Below are 21721 nucleotides of genomic sequence, written 5' to 3' on the forward strand. Positions count from 1 at the left end.
GCGCATATAACAAACACCACCAACTTCATCAGCAAGGACATCATCATCAAGCTAGTGGACCTATGCCTTACCACCCACTTCACTTTCAATAATAAAACCTACAGACAAACCAACAGAACACCCATGGGATCTCCAATATCAGGGTTCTTAGCAGAGACAGTAATGCGGAGACTCGAACAAACAGATCTGCCAACCATCCAACCCAAACTTTGGGTCTGCTACCTTTGTCATCACTAAACGAAACAAATTAGAGGAAATCTTCAAGACCATCAATAATAACCTTATTGGCATAAATTTCACTAAAGAGGAGGAGAACACCAACAAACTGCCATTCTGAGATGTTGCAGTGGAGCGAACAGCCAATGGGGAACTTCAAACCAACGACTACAGGAAACAACACATACGGACCAAATACTGAATTACATAGACAATCATCTCAACATCCACAAATGAAGCTGCATTAGCACATTGTTTCAACGAGCCACCACACACTACAGCACAGAGGAACTATGAAGAGCAGAGGAAGAACGGGTACCCAATTAACACATTCCGTCAATTTCTCAGCAATACACCCAAACAAGCAGACAACACACATCCTGAAACCTTAGCCACCTTCCCCTACATCAGAGACATCTCAGAAATGACTGCCAGACTACTCAGAACTCTTCGCATTATGGTCACCCACAAACCCACCAACTCACTAAAACAGCAGCTAATGAACTTGTAAGATCTCATACAGACAAGCAAAACTAATGTCATTTACAAACTACCTTGCAAGAACTGTTACAAACACTGTATTGGACAAACAAGCAAAAAGCTAGCCACAAAAAGACATGATCCACTCTCACGAGTATCCTTACATACAGATGAGGAAGGACACCCCTTCGACTGGGACAAAACATCCATCCTAGGTCAAGCCAAACAGAGACACTCACAAGAATTCCTAGAAGCATGGCATTCCAACTGGAACTCTATCAACAAACACATCGACTTGGACCCCATTTACTACTCTGAGAGAAAGAACAGGAAATGACATCAACAACCCAATGCCACTTAAACACAAGAAAAGAAAGCAGGTCACGAACACCAGAGGCTCGCTGATGCGGATGTTACCTAGTATGGCGACGAAGCATCTGAAAACGTACCTTAAGGCTCAGTGAGCAAACTTACATCCAGAACCTCAACCTGAAACACAAACCTTCTCAAAACTCGACAATGAAGAATGCTATCTAAGAGTACAATGGGATCTCGATCAGTTGGGCTAATATGCTGAGAAGTGGCAGATGGATTTTAATTTAAGTGAATGCAAGCAGTTGCATTTTAGTAAGGAAAACCACGGCAGGGCTTGCACAGTTAATGGTAGGGCACTGGGAAGCGTTGTTAAACAGAGGGATGTGGGGTGCAGGTTCATACTTCCTTGAAAGCATTCTCGCATACAGATGGGGTAGTGAAGGTATTTGGCACACTTGTCTTCATTGGAATAAATGCTTCAATCGCTCCAGTATTTAACTGGTAGGAATTTCTGTTTATTTTGCATTTGATATCAAATCAGCAGTTTGGTGATTTTACTATGGTACAGGAGTTGAGAGAGTTGGTGGTGGGTAGAGCTGGGTGTTGTGAGTGTGAAAACTCTGTATTTTTGGATGATCTTGCTGGGGGTGGGGCAACACACAAATGAGAACTAGGAGGCAGCTAAGGCAGATCTTTGGGGAATGCTAGATATAACGTGAAGGAACAAGAGGAGAAATCATTGCAAGTGATTCTCTTTGCTGTCATCAGAGTTAGAATAGAACCAGTTGAGAGTACTTTCACCCAAATGGAGATAGAGGAGATGATGTGGTCAACAATGCTAAAGGTTGCAGACAGCTTGGGAATGAAATGTTTACTTTGTTAAAGTCAGAGGTTAATTGTAAGCTTTTAATATTAAACAGCTTTATCCGTATTGTTGCAGGGGTGGAAACCTAATTGGAGAGATTCAAACATGGAGTTCCAGAAAAGATGGGCACAGACCTTTGAGCTGACATCTTCAAAGGTTTACGAGAGGAAAGGGACATTGGATGGTATGCTGCAAGGACATGGGGTCAATGGCTTTTTTTTGACAAGCAATTGATGATTACACATTCAAAGGAGAAAATGACAACACCCAAATAATCAAAGCTGTTAACAATATTGGCTAACACGTATGTCCAAAGGGGAAGTTAGGTAGTAAGTAGTTTAGTGACAATGGGGTTGAGTGACCCATTTCAGTGGGCCCCATGGTAAAGATGATCTCAGAAGCAGCTTGAGGGAGGTTGGACAGAAATGAGACAATGATGCAAGTTCAGGATTGGAACTGGGGACCCTTTAAAGGATGTTTAACCCATTGGCTAGTGGAAGTGGGGACATGGCAAAATCAACCAATAAAATGGTCTGAGTCTTTATGACAATAAAATCCATGAGTTCCTTTCATTTAATATTGAAATTCTGCATCATTGTCAGTGTTAGTGATTGAGGTGTGACATTAATCAGAGGCCCAGCATGCTTTCCCAGACACAAAGGATCCCATAGCACTATCTGTGGGGTAGGGGAGCTCCTTGTTGTGTCCTGGCCAATATGTATTAATTAACATTATGAAAGAAAACACTCTTTCTGGTCATGACATTGCTGGCTGATGGATCTTGCTGCATTTCTCTACATTACCACACATTGGCAAACCCGTACATCACGTAAAGCACGATATAAATTAATGGTCCCTCTTTCATAATGTCCACATGAGAAAATGTGAAGACAGAGCTTTCCAGCATTTTGGAACTTGGTCAACCCCACTGCATTGCATTCTGGTTATTATACCTCTTGTCTGGCACTGCACTGCCTCATCCTGTATACTAAAGATTAAACAAAAAACACAGGTAATTCAGAAATGATTATAAACTTTAATACTGGCTCAATGATAACATCAAATATCACAAATAAAAACTTGTTTTATTTTTCCCCTTGCATTCCAAGCTATGCAGGACTGGACCAATCAGAGTTGGCGAACCCACTGCGTAGTCACAGCAGCCACCCCTCCATCATTTGTGGCTGGGTGGTGAGTGTTGAAGATGACTGTACAGCTGCTTAGACCAAGGAAGTGGTCACCTCCTTGCCCACAAGTGAAGACAACAATGAGCAAGAGTTTTTCAACATAGCTTCATTAACAATTAAACAGGGACCTGATCAAGATGTCCGTTAGCACAAAGATGTACGTCAAACCTCAAACAAACACAGCTGTGTGGAAATGCAGTACCAAAACAGCAATCATAATGGTTGAAGGGGTGAATGGATGGCCAAAAATGGCTTTTCTCTTTGTAGTCTCAGTCTCTGCTTCTCTCCATTAAGCAAAGTTGCTTTATGGATTCTAAATAATGTGGGTAAATTCAAAGGCCAATCTAAGGAGAACACTCTGTCTCACAACAATGTTGATACTAATAATATTAAGATTCAAGTTTGACAGAAATTAGGAAAATGCTATATTGGGATAAAGAATCTGAGGAATTTGAGACATGAATGTACAGCATTGGGTTGTGAAGACTTTAGACCTATGATTTAAAAAGCTCTTCACCACTGAAATTTTTCTCACCTCTTGTCTGGATGAATGATCAAGCTTGATTCTGTGATTAATCACTAACATTATAACACTGTGCTTAGTGACTACCAGGATGCTAAGCAGTGCACTTGACAAATCTTGGTCTTTTATAATTTAGCAATTCCCATGTTCTTACGTCCAAGGTGCAATTCCTGGCCTGAAGGAAGTTACCTGATCCCAGTTTGAACAGGAGGAGAGGGCAGTTCCCCTCTGTGCCACTAGGGCAAGGAGGGGTAAAAGAAATCTGCAACATCTCCTTCCCCCTGTAGGAAAGAGACTGTAGGTTGACACCAGGTGAGGACTCAGTTGTGATGGCTCCCAGAATCAAACAGCCTGTTAATACTCTGTCTGAACTCACACTTGGGGTGAGTCTCTAAAGGACTGTTAGTAATATCCCAGTAACAGCAGGCAATTGAAACAGTAATATACAAAATTGTCAAAAAACAAAATTTCAACAATTCTGACAAAGATCAGATCACAGGCTTGGTGGAAGACAGAATACAGATTCAGAAGAACAAGAAAGAAGCTTTTATTTGTGTTTCCACATTGCCAGCAGTTTACAATCATAATCATACACCAGTGTGCAGTGTGTGTTTACTCACCCACAGTTTACAACACAAGTGCAACAGCCTACAGTGCGAGACAGGCAGAAAGCATGATCAATATTCAGACACATGTAGTTGATTTCTGGACTTCAGTGATCACCAAATGACCTGTTGTGTTGCCCCTCCCCTTCCCAAATAAAACTCAACTTCACTTCTTGTCCAGTGAACCTATTTCACGCTTCAATCCCCTCTGGTCAATTACAGATCACTATATTTATATAAATATATACAGTTCAGACCTTGCAGCATTGAAATTCCAGCCACTACTCCCCAGGCTGTACAACGTATTTTAAGTTGATTGATTATAGGACATGATGAACCCCCCAAATTGGGTAGTCAAGGACTGTTCCAAGCTGTTTATGACACAGCTGTTCAGAGCTGAGATTTAGTAGCTGCAAGGAGGGAAAAATAAGTTCTTGAGTATGAGTCTGGTCCCACAGGGTCTTAAGCTCTGCAACTGTTCAGAGACGGTGCTCCTGGACTAGGCTCATTGCTTAGCTTTCTTGACAATGGTGCCCACAGCTGAGATGACTGTGGTTTTTGCTCCAGTGGCACTGGTTGTTACCGTGACGACTCCTGGCAGTGTTGCGGTAGTAGTGATGATTGTCGGCTGAGCTATTGTCGTCACGGGTACTGCGGAGTCCCATTTACTCTTCCTTTTCTGAGAATCTATGGAGAGAAAGGAGAGAAGGCAAGTCAACGAGGAGATCTGCTTGCAGTAGAAGTGCTGACTGCATCATCAGCCCTGACTGCATACACGGTGAACTGATACCCATTTGTATTGTATCCCCATCATCCTGAGTTACCTGCCACGGCTGTACTTGATGTGGTTGTTGTGCCTGTACCAGAACTGGTGTTGGTTCCTGTTTTTGTTCTGGTCACAAATTCAATCTAACAAAAAGATGAGAAATGAATCAACAAAGATATAGCAGAACAAATCTGCAGGCGAGTTACAGAAAGACATGAGAGCTATAGCATAGATGTAGTGGAGCACTTTATTCTTTTAGTGTACAAGGATTTGAGAGAGGGGAAAGAGCTTCTCAACTGGGTTCTTGGACTCTTGCTTTTTGTACACACCCCTGTAGGGCTGTTTCAACAGGCTCTGTGAAACTTATTCACTTTGCCACTCCACAACTGATATTTTAACAGAAATCAAACTGCTTCCTCTCAGGCATCAGGGAATGCATGCTGACCTTCTGAGCATTTACTGCTTTTATTTCAGATTTCTAACATTCCCATTATTTTGCTTTTACATACTGGCACTGCTTGTAAGTTATCCACAAATGAACAGTGAACTTTAAAGAATTGTGATGTTTTATCATTTTAACTACTCAAGGAATTAGAATAAACAGTCTACTTCAAATATATAAGCAGGTTTTCAGTTACAGCAATTACTTGGATTTCATGTTTCATAATTTAAATGGGGCGGGGCATGTTGTTTAGAGCCTCTTACAGAAAGGAACTTAAAAGCAAATGTCAAATTTAGTTTCTTGGCTGTGCACCAAAGGCTTTTATTTCTGGATTTTATGCCCAGGATAGACAATGTGGCAATATGTGGAGTTACAACTCACCAATGACAGTGATCTAAGATATAAGAGTTTAAGGAGCTTTGAAAGAACTTAGAAACTATAATTTTTTTCAAATTAGGGAACTTCCTGTCAAGCTCCAAAACAAATGTCTTTTTCTTTATTTCCCACTAACGATGGAAATATTCTGTAAGTTATATCTAATCGGATTTCTCATGAAGAGCGAGCAACAGCCACTGCAAGAAAACAATGGTGTTGCAGCCACTACATGTGGGTTCTTCTAACATCTAATAATTTTACTCAGCAGTTAAAGTTCAAAAGCAACTTTTCACATTATGTCATTCTGTTGCCTTCTGAGAGCTGGGAGAAGTAGCAACTGCAGAAATCAAAACAAACTTACAGATCGTGGCATGGACAGAAACACTTTGTGGATCAGTGGGAGGGAAGCTCTGAAATGAAGGGAGTCCAAAAGATCCTGATTTAAACATCTTAAACTCCCAGCTGATTATGACACTATCTGTGATAGAACTTGATGCTAGTAATCCAGTAGCTTCACTTGTAATGCTAGTTTGGGAGTGTGTGTTTGAATTCCTGAACATCATCCAGTAATGCTTCATAGAACATAGAACAGTACAGCGCAGAACAGGCCCTTCAGCCCTCGATGTTGCGCCGACCTGTGAACTATTCTCAGCTCGTCCCCCTACACCATCCCATCATCATCCATGTGCTTATCGAAGGATAGTTTAAATCTCCTTAATGTGGCTGAGTTGACTACATTAGCAGGTAGAGCATTCCATGCCCTTACCACTCTCTGCGTAAAGAACTTTCCTCTGACATCTGTCTTAAATCTATCACCCCTCAATTTGTAGTTATGTCCCCTGGTACAAGCTGACGTCATCATCCAAGGAAAAAGAATTTCACTGCCTACCCTATCTAATCCTCGGATCATCTTGTATGTCTCTATCAAATCCCCTCTTAGCCTTCTTCTTTCCAATGAGAACAGACCCAAGTCTCTCAGCCTTTCCTCATAAGACCTTCCCTCCAGATCAGGCAACATCCTGGTAAATCTCCTCTGCACCTTTTCCAATACTTCCACATCCTTCCTGTAATGGGGCGACCAGAACTGTACACAATATTCCAAGTGTGGCCGCACCAGTGTTTTGCATAGTTGCAGCATGATATTGCGATTCCAGAACTCAATCCCTCTACCAGTGAAATCTAACACACTGTATGCCTTCTTCACAGCACTATCCACCTGGGTGGCAACTTTCAGGGATCTATGCACATGGACTCTAAGATCCCTCTGCACATCCACACTACCAAGAATCTTTCCATTGACCCAGTACTCTGCCTTCCTGTTATTCTTCCCAAAGTGCATCACCTCACATTTAGCTGCATTGAACTCCATTTGCCACCTCTCAGCCGAATTCTGCAGTTTATCCAAGTCCCCCTGCAACCTGTAACATTCTTCCAAACTGCCCACGACTCCACCAACTTTAGTGTCATCTGCAAATTTACTAATCCATCCATCTATGCCTTCATCGAAGTCATATATAAAAATGACAAACAGAAGTGGTCCCAAAACAGATCCTTGTGGCACACCACTAGTAACCGGACTCCAGGCTGAATATTTTCCATCAACCAACACTCGCTGGCTCCTTCCAGAAAGCCAGTTTCCAATCCAGTTGCTAAATCACCCTCAATTCCATGCCTCTGCATTTTCTCCAAGAGCCTACCATGTGGAACCTTATCAAAGGCTTTACTGAAGTCCATGTATAACATGTCAACTGCCCTACTCTCATCTACATGCTTGGTCACCTTCTCAAAAACCTCAATGAGGTTTGTGAGACATGACCTGCCCTTGACGAAACCATGTTGACTATCTGAAATCAAATTGTTGCTTGCTAGATGATTATAAATCTTATCTCTTACAATCCTTTCCAAAACCTTTCCTACAACAGAAGTAAGGCTCACTGGTCTATAATTACCTGGGTCATCTCTGCTGCCCTTCTTGAACAATGGCACAACATTTGCAATCCTCCAGTCCTCAGGTACTAAACCTGTAGATAATGATGGCTCAAATACCAAAGCCAACAGCTCTGCTATCTCCTCCCTAGCTTCCTAGAGAATCCTCAGATAAATCCCATCCTGCCCAGGGGACTTTATTCTTTCCTTCTAGAATTGATAACACCTGTGCGTAACTAACCTCGATCCTTTCTAGTCTAATATCTTGTACCTCATTCTTCTCCTCTACAATATTCTCCTTTTCCTGAGTGAACACTGATGAGAAATGTTCAGTTAGCACCTCTCCGATCTCTACAGGTTCCATACTCAACTTCCCACTTCCTGGGAAGAGTGCCTGCATTGATGTTAGATGACAATAGGATTGGACAATAATGTACCCTACCATATTTGAACAGCCTGATAGATGATATTATCGAGGGTTACCAGTGAAGTTTGGGCATCAGTACCAGCCTTGGATATTGTTTAACCCACATTATGGAGAGCTGAATGTACTGGCATTGGAATTAAGGGACATTATTGTGGCCAAGGAAATGACATCTTAGTTTGAAGCTAGCCTTGCCATTTTCTGTCCAACGGTGCAGTCCAGCCTGAGGTTCACTCACCTTTGTCCGTTCCTTCTTGGCTTTCTCGATTTTGTCCATTTCTATTTTCTGAGCCTTGGCTGGAAAAAGAGGAGTTGGGGTGTGAGAATGGGTCAACATTTGGCATTGTCAATGTACAAAAAGTGACTAAGACACACGTGTACGCCAGGCAGTGCTTGCTATGGCTTCTAATAAAACATTACCTAACGCCTCATAGTATGAATCCTCTGACCATCCATGGGGGTCAAACATGTCCTGTGGAGAAAGTCACATATTAAACATACAGAGATACACCACTGGGCATTATGTTTCCAGGCTCATTGGACTGAAGTCTAGAAGCCAAATAAGGAAATCTCTCAGTTTACAATAATAAAGAAAAGGTTTTCTAAACTGAATGAATAAAACTTTGAATAAATAAATGAGATATCACTTGCACGAGTGACTTCTCCTTCACGTGGAAACTTTCTGCTTTCATGGAGTACCCTTTCCTTACTCTTCCTTGGTTAATTTCAATACCGTGGATTACAGCAATGGACAAACATACATGAGCATAGGAATTAGGAACAGAGTAGGTCAACTGCTTTTTCAGCCTGCTCCACCATCTAATAAGATTGTAGCTGATCAAATTGTGGCCTCAACTCTACTTTCTCGCCGACCCTAACTGTTAGTCTCAACTCTGTTGTTAAAATATTCAATGATTCCACCACTTCCACTGCTCTCTGGGAAAAAGAATGTGTTCCAAATGATGACCCTCTGAGAAAGAAAAATTCTCATTGCAGTCTTAAATGGGTGGCCATTTTATTTCTAGTCTCCCCCACAAGGAAAAACATCCTCTTATGTCATCAAGAAATCGCCCAACTTGAGTTTTTCTATCCTGAGGAACATCCCAAATTGATAGGGTTGTTAAGAAAGTGTATGCTGTTTTGGCTTTCATTAACAGGAGGACTGAGTTTAAGAACCGCGAGGTTTTGCTGCAGTTCTATAAAACCCTGGCGAGACCACACTTCAAATATTGTGTCCAGTTCGGGTCGCCTTATACAGGAAGGATGTGGAAACTTTATAGAGGGTGCAGAGGAGATTTAGCAGGATGCTGTCTGGATTGGAGGGCATGTTTTATAGAGAGGTTGAGTGAGCTAGGGCTTTTCACACTGGAGAGGAGGAGGAAGAGAGGTGACTTGGTTGAGGTGAACAAGTTGTAATGAGAAGTATAGATAGAGTAGATAGCTAGAGACTTTTCCCCAGGGCAGAAATGGCTGTCATGAGGTGTCATAATTTTAAGGTGATTGGAGGAAGGTATAGGGGAGATGTCAGAGTTAGGTTCTTTACACAGAAAGTGATGGGTGCATGGAATGCACTGCCAGTGGTGGTAGTGGAGTCAGAAATATTAGGGACATGTAAGCGACTGCTGGACAAGTACATATATGGAAATAAATTGCGGGATGTTTAGGTTAGTTTGATCTTAGACTAAGATAAATGATCGGCACAACATTGTGGGCTGAAGGTCCTGTACTGTGCTGTACAGTTCCAATTTCTACGTTCATCTCCCCAAGTCACTCAACCAACCTTGAAACTTTTAAATGCAGGTCTCTGTTAACAAATCCTCTTTTCCTGATTAACCTCATACTGTTCTTATTTTGACTATGCCTTATTGCATCCTCTCAGAGTCTGTTGCCATTATCCAAGATTCACAATCAAGGGAACTGAGATATAGTGTAAACTGTCAGCAATATCTGTACTGATGAGCTAAACATGTACCTTTGGATAGTTTGTACCAAGTTCATCGATGCCACAGAACTGGATCAGTTTTTCATAAATGCTGAAAGAGACAGAGCAGGAAACTTAAAAGGCACCAACTGTACAGAAATCAAATAATCCAACAGACTCGTGAAAGGAAAGGAAATTCGCAAGGCTAATTGCTCCATCACAACTAGAATCAGTTAAGGGCAACCTCTCCCATAAATCCCAATCAAGAGAACAGTGATCTTTCTCCTAAATTCCAGTCGGAAGCAGTGAATCCCCCTCTAAATTACAGAGAATCAGAAATGTCTTCTCTAAATCGTTCAGATAGTCCTCTAAACGACAGTCAGACACAAGTGACTCATTCTATAAACCAGTCAGACATTAGCAATTCATTCTCTAAACCAGTCAGACAGCAGGTACCCATTCTCTATGCCATATTCAGACAGCAGTGACCCAACCTCAACGTCACAGTCAGACAGCAATGACCTTTCTTCTAAACCACAGTAAAACAATGATGTTGTCACTAGAGTCAGACAACGGTAACCCCTTCTCTAGACCAGCCAGACAGTAGTGACCCCTCCTCAAAACCACAGCTAGATGGCACTGACCTTGCCCCGAAACAAGTCAGTCAGCAGTGACCCTTCTTCTAAACCAGAGAGCAGCAAGTCCTGCTCTAAGTTACAGTCAGAGAACAATGAGTCCTGTTGATTCTCTTTGCCTTGAAAGAGTCAGCCTTGCACTGAAATTCAGTACATGCACTGACCTGGGGTTGCGGAACTCCTTTTTTCTCTGAATAATGTTGTTCATGTCGAGACCTTCATTCAGCTTTCTGTCGTACAGCTTCTGAATTTTCTCCTGGGAAGATAATGGAACAACCATCAGTGATCAACACTCAATGGGCAACTTGACAGTTTTCCTGTAAATACACCAAGGGACCTTTGAAAGTCACTAAAGACCTCGGTTGATAGGGGTGTTGGGCTGACCACCCTCCTTGCAGAGAGACTTGGGCCATTTACCAAATGTCAGACTGAGATCATTAAGAGTTTCCAGCAGCAGTGCCTACATCAATGCTTAATGGAAGGATCAATGTGTTGGACCTCTGTGAAGTTGCATCTACCAGCACTGAAGCCCTGCTCCTTAAGAACCAATTCCAATGGGTAGGCCACTGTGTCTGGAACTGCCTCCATCCGGTTCTCTTTTTTTCAGCTCTCTCTTGGCCAAAGTTCAAAGGGAGGCCAAAGGATAAAATAAGGATATGCTCAAGGTCGCTCTAAAGTACAGATACATTCACATCATTAACTGGGAGGAGAAAGCTGCTGGTTGCTCAGCATGGCATCTCTTGACCCACCAAGGCCCAAACAACTTCAAGCTTCAGTGATGACAGAGGAACAAGAAGGAAGCCAATCCAGGGCTGCATACTCCCTTTCCCACACAACATGCTACCCTCCCAGATGCAGAAATATTTAAAATTGAGCTCATCAGTCATTGAAAGAATCATCTATCCCAACAGGCGTCCTTCTCAATTCAAGGGACTGTCGATACACACAAAGTTTTCCCAGGATTAACCCTGGCTTTGCTGTGAGCCAGGGCCTTCTCTGCCTCACTGGAGATCAGACAACATCAAAGTTAATCCTAAAAACAACCTAATCGCTCAGTCAGCTATGTATCCTTTGCAGCACTGTACACTTTGCAGCACTATGATCAGCAACAGGAACCTGGGCTGATTCTGGACCTTCCTAACCCCAATACAGATTCTCACTTGAAAAGGACCCAAAGGGGCAAGAAGTAACCAAATATGACGGCAGTTTCTTCAAAATAGAAATGATTCTTGAATTAGAGAATGATGCTCTATAGCAGTGGGCATTGGTCCGACACTGACGTCACCTAGTGAGGTGATGAAACACATGCAGAAAAACACATCAGCTCGGCCAATGAATCTACGACCTATGTAGTTGACCCGTCCTGAGCAATTTCTGTTTGGGAATGGACTAAGTCAGTGGTCTCCATAACCAACAATGGCTGGTGCCAACCCTTTCAGCATTGATTTCTGGTCTTTATCCTTCAAGTCTACCGATGTGTTGACTGTGTGTGATGAGGTGATGAGGCCATCTCTCCATCTCCTGCAAAAAACTGAACTTTGTTTTGGATGTCTGATATAACAGGACATGTTTACCCAGCCATACTTGTCTGGTACACTAATGGTCAAACTATTACTCATTGCAAACATTGCAATCTTGGAGCTTGTGGGTGTGTTTAGGTAATGTTGACAGAAAGATTGAGGCAGACACTCCTAAAGCATTTTAACATTTGTAAACTACAATCCAAGCTGTCTGTAGCTGTATCAGAATCTTTTCATAGAAGAACAATTAACAGCCACTTACATTTATATAGTACCTTTAAGCACAGAAGTATGGATCAGACCAATCTACCACTATGACACAAAAGGAACATTTGGATAAATGATCAGAAGCTTAACCAAAGAGGTGACAGAAAGATTAGGGAGAGTGTTCCAGAGTTTAGGACTCAGGCATCTGATGGCACGGCTGACAGTCAGGTTTTGCAATTCCAATTTTTGTGATTTTCTGATCATTTTCCAGGGTCCTTACTGTGATAAACTAGAGTGTGCCCCAGGTTCAATTCTTGGTGTGTGCTGAGTGAGCAAAGCTGGAGCATTTTAACAGATGTTGGAGACTCTACACAAGACAGCTGGGGCAGGGAGAATAAGATCAGCTGGGAATGCCATTCCTGATCTAAGGCAGTGGCTCCCTGACAAGGAGACAGTCGGGTGAGCTTAAGAACATCAGAAAGAATGATGAAAGGTCAAGGTCAATCTGAGCTTGGTTATTGAATGATATCACTGTCATGGAGTTAATGATCTTAGTGACTGATGGTGACATCAGTCTGATTTGGGCTGAGCAGTGATTCGCCCTCTAAGTTAAAAGCAGTTCTCTGGCACTTACTTTTCCAGCCCACACAACAGGGATGGCCATCATGTTACCAAACATATTGTCAGGACTAGGCCGCAGGAGAGAAGGAAAGAAATTGGATAAGTAAGGTATGCGGGAATTAAATTTTCATCACCATGAATGGGAAATAGACTAATGTTTCCTAACCATGCCTACAAGATTCTCAATGAACCGTATACAGCCACTCCTGCAAAAGGCCATTGACATTCAGATATGGTCGCGAGCTCAAACAATAACATGCCCCAAAGAAACAGTTCTCAGCACACAATATTCCATCTTCACCACCTGATGCTCCCACAATACCAGCAGCCTGACTCATACCCCTTGGCTGTGCCTCATACCTGTAAGTGGTTAGAACATCTCCCCAAAGGTTCGGGAGGCATTCTGATGTCATCAGGAGACATGTTCCTCACTTTTTCTGAAAATGAAGCTGCAAAGAAAACAAAAGATGCATCAACATCTTAGATACCACCTGGGGACCAGGAAAATGCAGCACACCACCCCAACATAGCCATTGACATGGAAGTCCTCAACCAAATGCAGTCTTGACCTCACATGATCTCTACACAAATTCACCATTCAGCAGATGTCAGTGGATAGAGATCAGGGATGAGAATCCTGAATGGTTATTTTCCCTTCTACCACAATTTGTATTTAGATAGTAATTTCACCACAAGAAATGACTCAAGGCAAAATTTAACAGCAAGCCACAAAAGGAGATAATAACTGCTTGATCAACACTATGATTAAAAAGGTGTGTTTTAAGCACCATCTTATAAGAGCAGAGAGAGGGGAGGGAAATTTTGGTTGAAATTCCAGAGCATAGGGTCTGGACATAAGACACCACTACCAATGAAGAATATTGGGATTGCGCAAGATATCTGAACTGAAGGCATGCAGAAATCTCAATGCATATGGGGCTCAAGGAGGTTACAGAGTTATAGAGGGCAAGGTTGTGAATGGATTTGAAAACAAGGATGAGAACTTTAAAATCAAGCCCTCACTTGACTGGGAGCCAATCTAGATCAGGGAACACAGGAGTGACAGGGGAATAGGACTTGCTGTGAGCTAAATCACAAGACAGCAGAGCTTTGGATGATCTCAAGTTTATGTAGAGTAGAATGTGGGAGAGCAGCTACGAGTGCATTGGAATAGCCAAGTCTAGAGGAAATGAAGGCACAACAGCAGATTAGCTGGAGCATGGGCCAAGTCGAACAATGGTATGGAGTGGAAACAGGTGGTGGTGCAAACTCAAAGTTTGTGACAGATTGACTTAATGTCAGATTGTTGCCAAGGTCAGAGATGGAGCCAGTTGCTCAGGAACAGAGCTTGCAGTGGGGACTGAAACTGGATGTTGGATAATCAGACATCATTGGCAGCTGGTTGGATGCTGATAATCGGACAACAGTGGAGTCAAGAGCTGGTGTAAGGCAGAGCTTGGTGTTGTTAGCATAAATGTATGAACTAACTACAGACTACAGCCACTGACTAGTTACAGACTGGTTAGCATAATCAGTAGTGGGTGAAATACTCAAGTCTGTTACAAAGGATGTGACAACAAGACATCTAGAAAGTACCAATGAGATTAGAAAAGGTCAACATGGATTTATGGAAGACAAATCGTGTTTGACAAGCCGACTGGAGATTTTTAAAGACTTAACCAGTAGAATAGACAAGAGAGAACCAGCAGATAATGAATTTGGATTTTTAGGAAGTTTTTGATGAAGTTCCAAATTAGAGTGGGACTAATAAATGTGTAAGATTAAAGCACACAGGATTGAGGATAATATACTGCCATGGATTAAGAATTGACAGCAGACAAAAAGAGAGTTGAAGTACATGAGTCTTTTCTGAATTGGGAGGCAGTGACTGATGATAACACACAGATCAGTGCCTGGGTTCCAGCTCTTCACAATGGATAGCAACTATCTGAATGAGGGTTTTACAGATAACATTCCCATATTTGTTGATGAATTGTGTGTGGTGAGGGAGAGGGCAAATACATGATCAACACAGAACAAATACATGATAGACACAGAACAAATGTATGATAGACACAGAACAAAGTGGATAAGTGTGAGTTAGCCACTTCAGGAATAGCAGAATATTACTTAAACAGTGATGGATTGGGAAAGATTGATGTACAAAGGGATGTTCTTGTCCACCAATCACTGAAAGCAGGCATGTAGGGATAACAGGCAGTTAGATGGGTGAATGATATGTTGGCTGTCATTACAAAAATATTTGACTATAGGAGCAAGAATGTATTGCTGTGGTTTACAAGACCTTTGTGAAACCAAACCCAGAAGTATTTGGTGCAGTTTTGGTTCCCTGATCAAATAAATACACTTGCCAAAGAAGAAGTGCAGCAAAAGTTCCTCATACTAATTCTTGGAATGGCAGATTTGCCCTATGAGGAGACATACAGATTGGGCCTGCATTCACCACGTTTAGGAAAGTGAGAAGGGATCTGACAGAAATGTATAAAATTCAGACAGGGCTGGAGAGACTGGATTCAAGCATGATGTTCATTTCATGTAGGATGTCTAAAACGAGGGGTTACAATTTCAGGATATAGGATAGATCATTTAGAACTGAAATCAGGAGAACATTCTTCACTCTGAGTGTGGTGACAGAGAAGCAGGATTTCTTTGACATTCTGTAGTAGAGAAATGAAGCCTATATAATACTGGGGTATAGTACTGGTGGGACAGGTCTGTCAGTGTTGTGGGGGAACAGTACTGTTGGGGACATTTGTGCCACTGAATCACACTGGGGTATAGCACTGGTGGGGTCAGCTTTTGTCACTGTACAACACTGGGATCTGTCTTAGTTGTCTCACTCACTTGAAACTACATTCTATATTTATTTTAGCACCAGCTGACAATCTAACATGAACTCACATGATGGTAACGTTAAGGGAAACTAGCGCACTGGTTCATTCGGACTGCGTTGAATTTGGGATGAAGACATGTTGTTGAGGCAGAGGAAGCTGCTGTTTGTGAATTTCTTACCATTATATATCTAGCCTTGAAATGTCTGAAGTAGTTCCTTGCTAAGCACAAGAAAGGAGATCTGTGTAATATAAACTGGACTCAGGAGCTGGTTGAAGCATGCCTGCTGTCAACACAATGACTGAGTAGATATTAACATTGCCTGTGCTGAGAGTGCTCTATTTAACCCTGACAGAGAGCAGTCAGAGCTTGTCAGGGGAATAAAATAACCAAAGAACAGGGAACGCTGGAAATCTGAAACAAAAACAGAAATTGCTGGAGGAACTCAGCAGATCTGGCAGCAGCTGTGAAGAAGAAGCAAGTATTGAAGAAGGGTCACTGGATCTGAAACATGAACTCTGCTTTCTTTTCACTGATGTGACTGAGCTTCTCCATTAATTTCTGTTTTTGTTTCAGATTTCCAGCGTTCCCTGTTCTTCGGTTATTTTATTCCCCTGACTGAAGTTCTACACTGTGATTTTAAATATTGAATTATAACCTGGTGTCATGTGACATCTCAGTTTATTCATGGAATCAACTTAATTAACTATGGAGTGACAATTCTGAATAAAAATATTCTCATCTGCCAATGATTTTGAATCTATATGCCAGAGGAAGAGATATTCTCTACACATAATGAATATTAAAACATTCTGAAGCAGATTCTTTTCCAACCTCGCTGGCAAGGCTGGTATTTAATGCCCATCCTAGTTGCCAAGAAGAAGTGCCACTGGTCCTGCTTCCTTGGCAGAACTAACTGGTTTGCTGGCCACTTCATGGAGAATTAAGTCAACCATGCAGTTGGATGGAGTCACATATGGTCCAGGATCAGGTAGGATTGGCAGTTTTCCTTCCTTCAAGCATATTGGTAAAACAGTTAGATTTTATGACAATCCAACAGTTTCATGGTCAATTTTACTCGTACTGGTTTTTACTTCAAATTGCTTTTTTAAAAGCAGAATTGGAATTATGAAATAGTGATGATGGAATTTCTCTAGACCATTAGTGCAGGCCTCTGGGTTACTAGTCCCATTAAACCATTAAAACTCAATAAAACAAGTACAGAAAGCCAGATAAAAAAGAAAGAATTTGCACAGCTCGACTGAAAAAATTAACTGAAAAGTCAGCTAAGTCATCAGAAGTATCTCAGAAAAGGGCAGCAAACAAAGGAAGTTTCAGTGTTAGAATGAACTTTAATCTTTCTGAATACTTGGGGCTTGTTGTCACTGTAATTAGTAAGTAAATCAGCAACCCTCAGATTGGATTACGCATTCTTTTGAGCTGTTCTCAATCTGATATGATATAAAAAAGGTGCACATAGACACATATATTTACATGTAAAACATGTGATGTATTTACATATACAAAAATGCCACATTATTTAGAAACATAGCTTTTTAAATACGACAATTATATTGACACAATGATCAACCATATCACAGATATACAGTTCGAATGAAGTGATCCTGTTGGTTTGTAAGAAAAAAACCCACAGAATTGAGGAAGCTGGGAATCAGAATCAATACAGAAATTGTTGGAAAAACTCAGCAGGTCTGGTAATATCTGTGGAGAGAATTAATGAATCCGAGGTTCTGAAGAAGGGCCACTGGACACCAGGCCACCAGACGTGCTGAGTTTTTCCAGCAATTTCATTTCTCAATCGTATGATAACTCTTGTGCATCTGATCTGTTTGATGCATTAAGTTTATTGTAGGTAAGAGTCTGCGGCAGAATTGGTCAACATTCATGAAGAAGCTCGAACAACTTTAATTAATCCAGGGGTGTCTCTGTCTTTATTCCCATGTCCCGTATCCCTCATGTTGTCAGATTGCAATCAGTGTCTGAGTGAGTAGGCTCCTCTGCTGGCTGTGTGAACTAGCTGTACTCACTGTACATTGCCATTGGAGTGTTGCCCAGTGTAGTTAACACTGCAGGCTGAATGGAGGCAATGCCTAAAAGAAAAGCAGCTTAAAAAAACAGCACAAAATAGTGGACAAAAGCCTGGTATTCACATCACCATGGTAATTGAGGTGAAGACTTGGCCTCATGCTCGAATCCAGCACATCAATAAGTCACTGTGCTCATAAAAACAGTGAATTCAGTAATGGGAATTCAAGCACAGCCAGAGCTCCTGGGAGTCACCGCTAACAATAAACAAAAGGCATCAAGGAGGTTACATTGGGTGGGGGTGGGGTGGTTTGGGGTGACGAAGAAGTCTCATAGTGGAAAATCAATGAAGCTGAGCATCAGATAGATTCTGAATGCGAGGATAAATACAGGGCACAAGCAGGTTAGGCACAGGGGTTTGGCGGTAAATAACAAAAGCCAGGGTGAGAAATGCCAGAAAGGCTGGGAGGATACAGCAGACAGGGGGGAGCATGAGCTGCTGAAACAATAGGGAGAAAAGATGGGACTGATTGGGCGACAACTTGAGGAGTGGGGAGGGAGAGAGAGACACCAAGATGACACATGAAGATGTTGAGAGTCATTTATTTCGAAGTAGAGGAAAGTTGTCCTGTGAGAGGAGTCACAGAGACAGGTTTTGTGCTAATGTAGAACTGTAAGTCATTTATTTTTCAGGATGGATCTACTCTACTAGGCTCTGACTGCATTGGCTACCAGAAAATAAAGTGCAGAATGCAACAAATTAACCAATGTGCAAAACTATACAGATTTCCTTACTTCACACTTCTGGATATAGATTAATTAAAGTACATGCCTGAATACTTTCTTGTTACAAAGCAGACAGCTAAACATGTATTTTTTAATCTTTGTTAAACTGAAGCCCTGCCACCTGCTCAGGTGAATGGAACACAGAACAGTATAGCACAGTACAGGCCCTTCGGCTCTTGATGTTGTGCCAACCTTTTATCCTACTCGAACAACAAACTAACCTACATACCCTACAATTTACTGTCATCCATGTGTCTACCTGAGAGTCGCTTAAATGTCCCTAAAGTCCCTCTACCACCATTGCTGGCAGTGCATTCCATGCACTCACCACGCTCTGTGTAAGAACCAACCTCTGACATTTCCCATAAACCTTCCTCCAATCACTATAAAATTATGCCCCCTCATGATAGCCAGTTCTGCCCTAGGAAAAAGTCTCTGCTATCCACTCTATCTATGCCTCTCATCATCTTGTACACCTCTATGAAGTCACCTCGCAGTCTTCTTTGTTCCAATGAAAAAAGCCCTACCTCCCTCAACCTTTCTTCATAAGACATGCGCTCCATTCCAGACAGCATCCTGGTAAATCTTCTCTGGACATTCCCTAAAGCTTCCACATCCTGCCTATAATGAGGTGACCATAACCGATTCCAAGTGTGGTCTAACTAGGGCTTTATTATGTTGCAGCATAACCTTGCGATTTTTAAACTCAATCCCCAGCCAATGAAAGCCAACACACCATATGCCTTCTTAACAACCCTACCAACTTGGATGGCAACTTTGGGGGAACTATGGACGTGGACCTCAAGATCCCTGTGTTCCTCCACACTGCCAAGATTCTTGCCCTTAACTCTGTAATCTGCATTCAAATTTGACTTCCAAAATTAATCTCTTCACAGTTTTCCAGGTTGAACTCCAGCTGCCACTTCACAGACCAGCTCTACATCCTCTCAATGTCCCTCTGCAACCTACAACAGCTCTCCATACTATGCACAACTCCACCAACCTTTATGTCACTGGCAAACTTACTAACACTTCCACTTCCTCACCCAAGTCATTTATAAAAATCACAAAGAATAGAAGTCCCAGAACAGATATCTAGAGAAAATCACTGGTCACCAAGCTCCAGGCTGAACACTTTCCATCTACTACCACTCTCTGTCTTCTATGGGCCAGCCAATTCTGTATCCAGCCAGCCAAACTTCCCTTTATCCCATGCCTCCTTAATTTCTGAATGAGTTCACCATGGGAAACCTTATCAAATGCCTTGCTAAAATCCATATGCTAAAATCCATATCCACTGCTCTGGGTATCTGGCCATCCTCTTGTTCCTCACATAAGTGTAGAATGCATTAGGATTGAAAATGCCAGTATTAGAGCAGTGTGTTCCTGGTACTCTGGATCCAAAATTCCTCGTATATACATCACCACCAAAAGCAAATCAAGGGTCATTCACCTGTATGCAGTTTGTGGGACAGTTCTCTGTGAATGAGCTGTCTCCAAAACAAATGCAACTTCTTGTCAAATTATCCACTGACCACAAAGCACTTTGGGTTGTTGTTAAAACATGACAATGGTGATATAATGCAAATCTTTTCTACTTTTTATGCAAGTGATTTTGGTGGCAGATTGCTTTACTCTAATGTTTGGGTTGAATTTAACTCTCAGGGATGTAATGAACAGCTCTGGCTCTCACCCTATGCACCCAGTTCCCTCCTGCTCACTACCCAATAATTCCTGCTAGAAAATTGCAATCATGTACACTGTGTCAAGATAGGGTCAGGTGGGATGCCCAACAAAGTCAAATAGTGGATGCCACCAGCCTTGCAGAATGGCTGCTATGGTGGAGAATGCAATCAAGACTTCACAGGCTGTGGTCCTGCTATAGTAGATGCTGACTTTCCTTGCAGAGTGGGACCGTGGAAAGACTGAGCAAGGTCCATATCCTGCACAGTCAGTGGTAGATGTCGACATTTACAATAGCTGAGTGCTTACATTCTGTTTGGATAAGCTGCTGATACACGTGCAAGTGGAGAGGTTGGAATGCTGCTGCAGAAGCAAGTCTGAGAGACTTGGCACAGCTGTGTGCAAAGTTCTTGGTGGGGGTGGGGGGGCGGTGCTGATGGTGGTTCTGCAAAAATACACACATCCCTGACATGCTGGGGCCCTGGGATCACATAATTAAACCCAAATAGCAGCTCTGACCATTTCATAACAATGTTGGTCACATGGCGTACATACAGCCTTAGGCTCATTTGAAATACAGACTTGACATTTGCTTGTGAACACTTCAGACAGAGAGCTCTCTGTTTCATCTACAGACAAGCTTTGTACTTCTCTGCAGATACTCCAGCTCTCTGTCATGGACATCTCACAGGGCCAGTTTGTAAACAAATCACTGGACACACTGGAGACTTACTGGATGAAAGAAAGACGGCACACACACAAACTATCTCAGCCAAGCCGATTCACAGGGCTTTGAAATGTACATGGGAACCATAAAAACACATCGCTGCAATTGACTGCTCAAGGTGGGATACTCTGGACCAAGTATTCTGGTCTTTCACAATTGGGAACAGGATTTCAAAAGTTCAAAACAGAATGACAGGAAGATAGATCTTTTACTGCCTTTTCACAAGTTAAAAATTATTTACTGGCTTATGGAAATGAAGTGTAGCAGACAATTTTGTTGAATCTCAGAAATGTTTTGGTGCAGGAGGCGGCTATTTGGCCCATTGTGTCTGCACTGTTTTTCTGACCATTTTGACTTACTGTCATCCTCCCACTTTTTCGGTAACCCTAGTCAGAGACAAAAAAAAAACTTGCAGATACTGGAATCCAAAGTAGACAGCAGGAGACTGGAAGAACACAGCAAGGCAGACAGCATCAGGAGGTGGAGAAGTCAACGTTTTGGGTATACCTTCTTCAAGAATGGAGGTAGGGGTAGGGGGAGCTGCAAATAAAGGGGTGGGATGGGGAGAGGGGCTGAATGGTGAGGTAGTGATAGGTGA

At 42.1% G+C, this 21721-nt stretch overlaps 1 protein-coding gene across 2 annotated transcripts in view; it reads right to left on the bottom strand.

Annotated features, from left to right (window-relative positions):
- Positions 1–2892: 2892 nt before the first annotated feature.
- sap30bp (SAP30 binding protein) overlaps positions 2893–21721 on the bottom strand; it is an 84653-nt gene continuing 65824 nt past the window's right edge. For both annotated transcript variants that reach the window (XM_072558125.1, XM_072558126.1), the window contains 7 exons: positions 13389–13477; positions 10845–10936; positions 10097–10157; positions 8545–8596; positions 8363–8421; positions 5016–5100; positions 2893–4878 (listed from right to left, as the gene is read on the bottom strand). In XM_072558125.1, coding sequence (XP_072414226.1) covers positions 4697–4878; positions 5016–5100; positions 8363–8421; positions 8545–8596; positions 10097–10157; positions 10845–10936; positions 13389–13477 — 620 coding nt within the window. In that variant the 3' untranslated portion in view covers positions 2893–4696. The remainder of the gene's footprint in view (positions 4879–5015; positions 5101–8362; positions 8422–8544; positions 8597–10096; positions 10158–10844; positions 10937–13388; positions 13478–21721) is intronic.

Source organism: Chiloscyllium punctatum, chromosome 39 (assembly GCF_047496795.1).
Source record: "Chiloscyllium punctatum isolate Juve2018m chromosome 39, sChiPun1.3, whole genome shotgun sequence".
Lineage (NCBI taxonomy): Eukaryota > Metazoa > Chordata > Chondrichthyes > Orectolobiformes > Hemiscylliidae > Chiloscyllium > Chiloscyllium punctatum.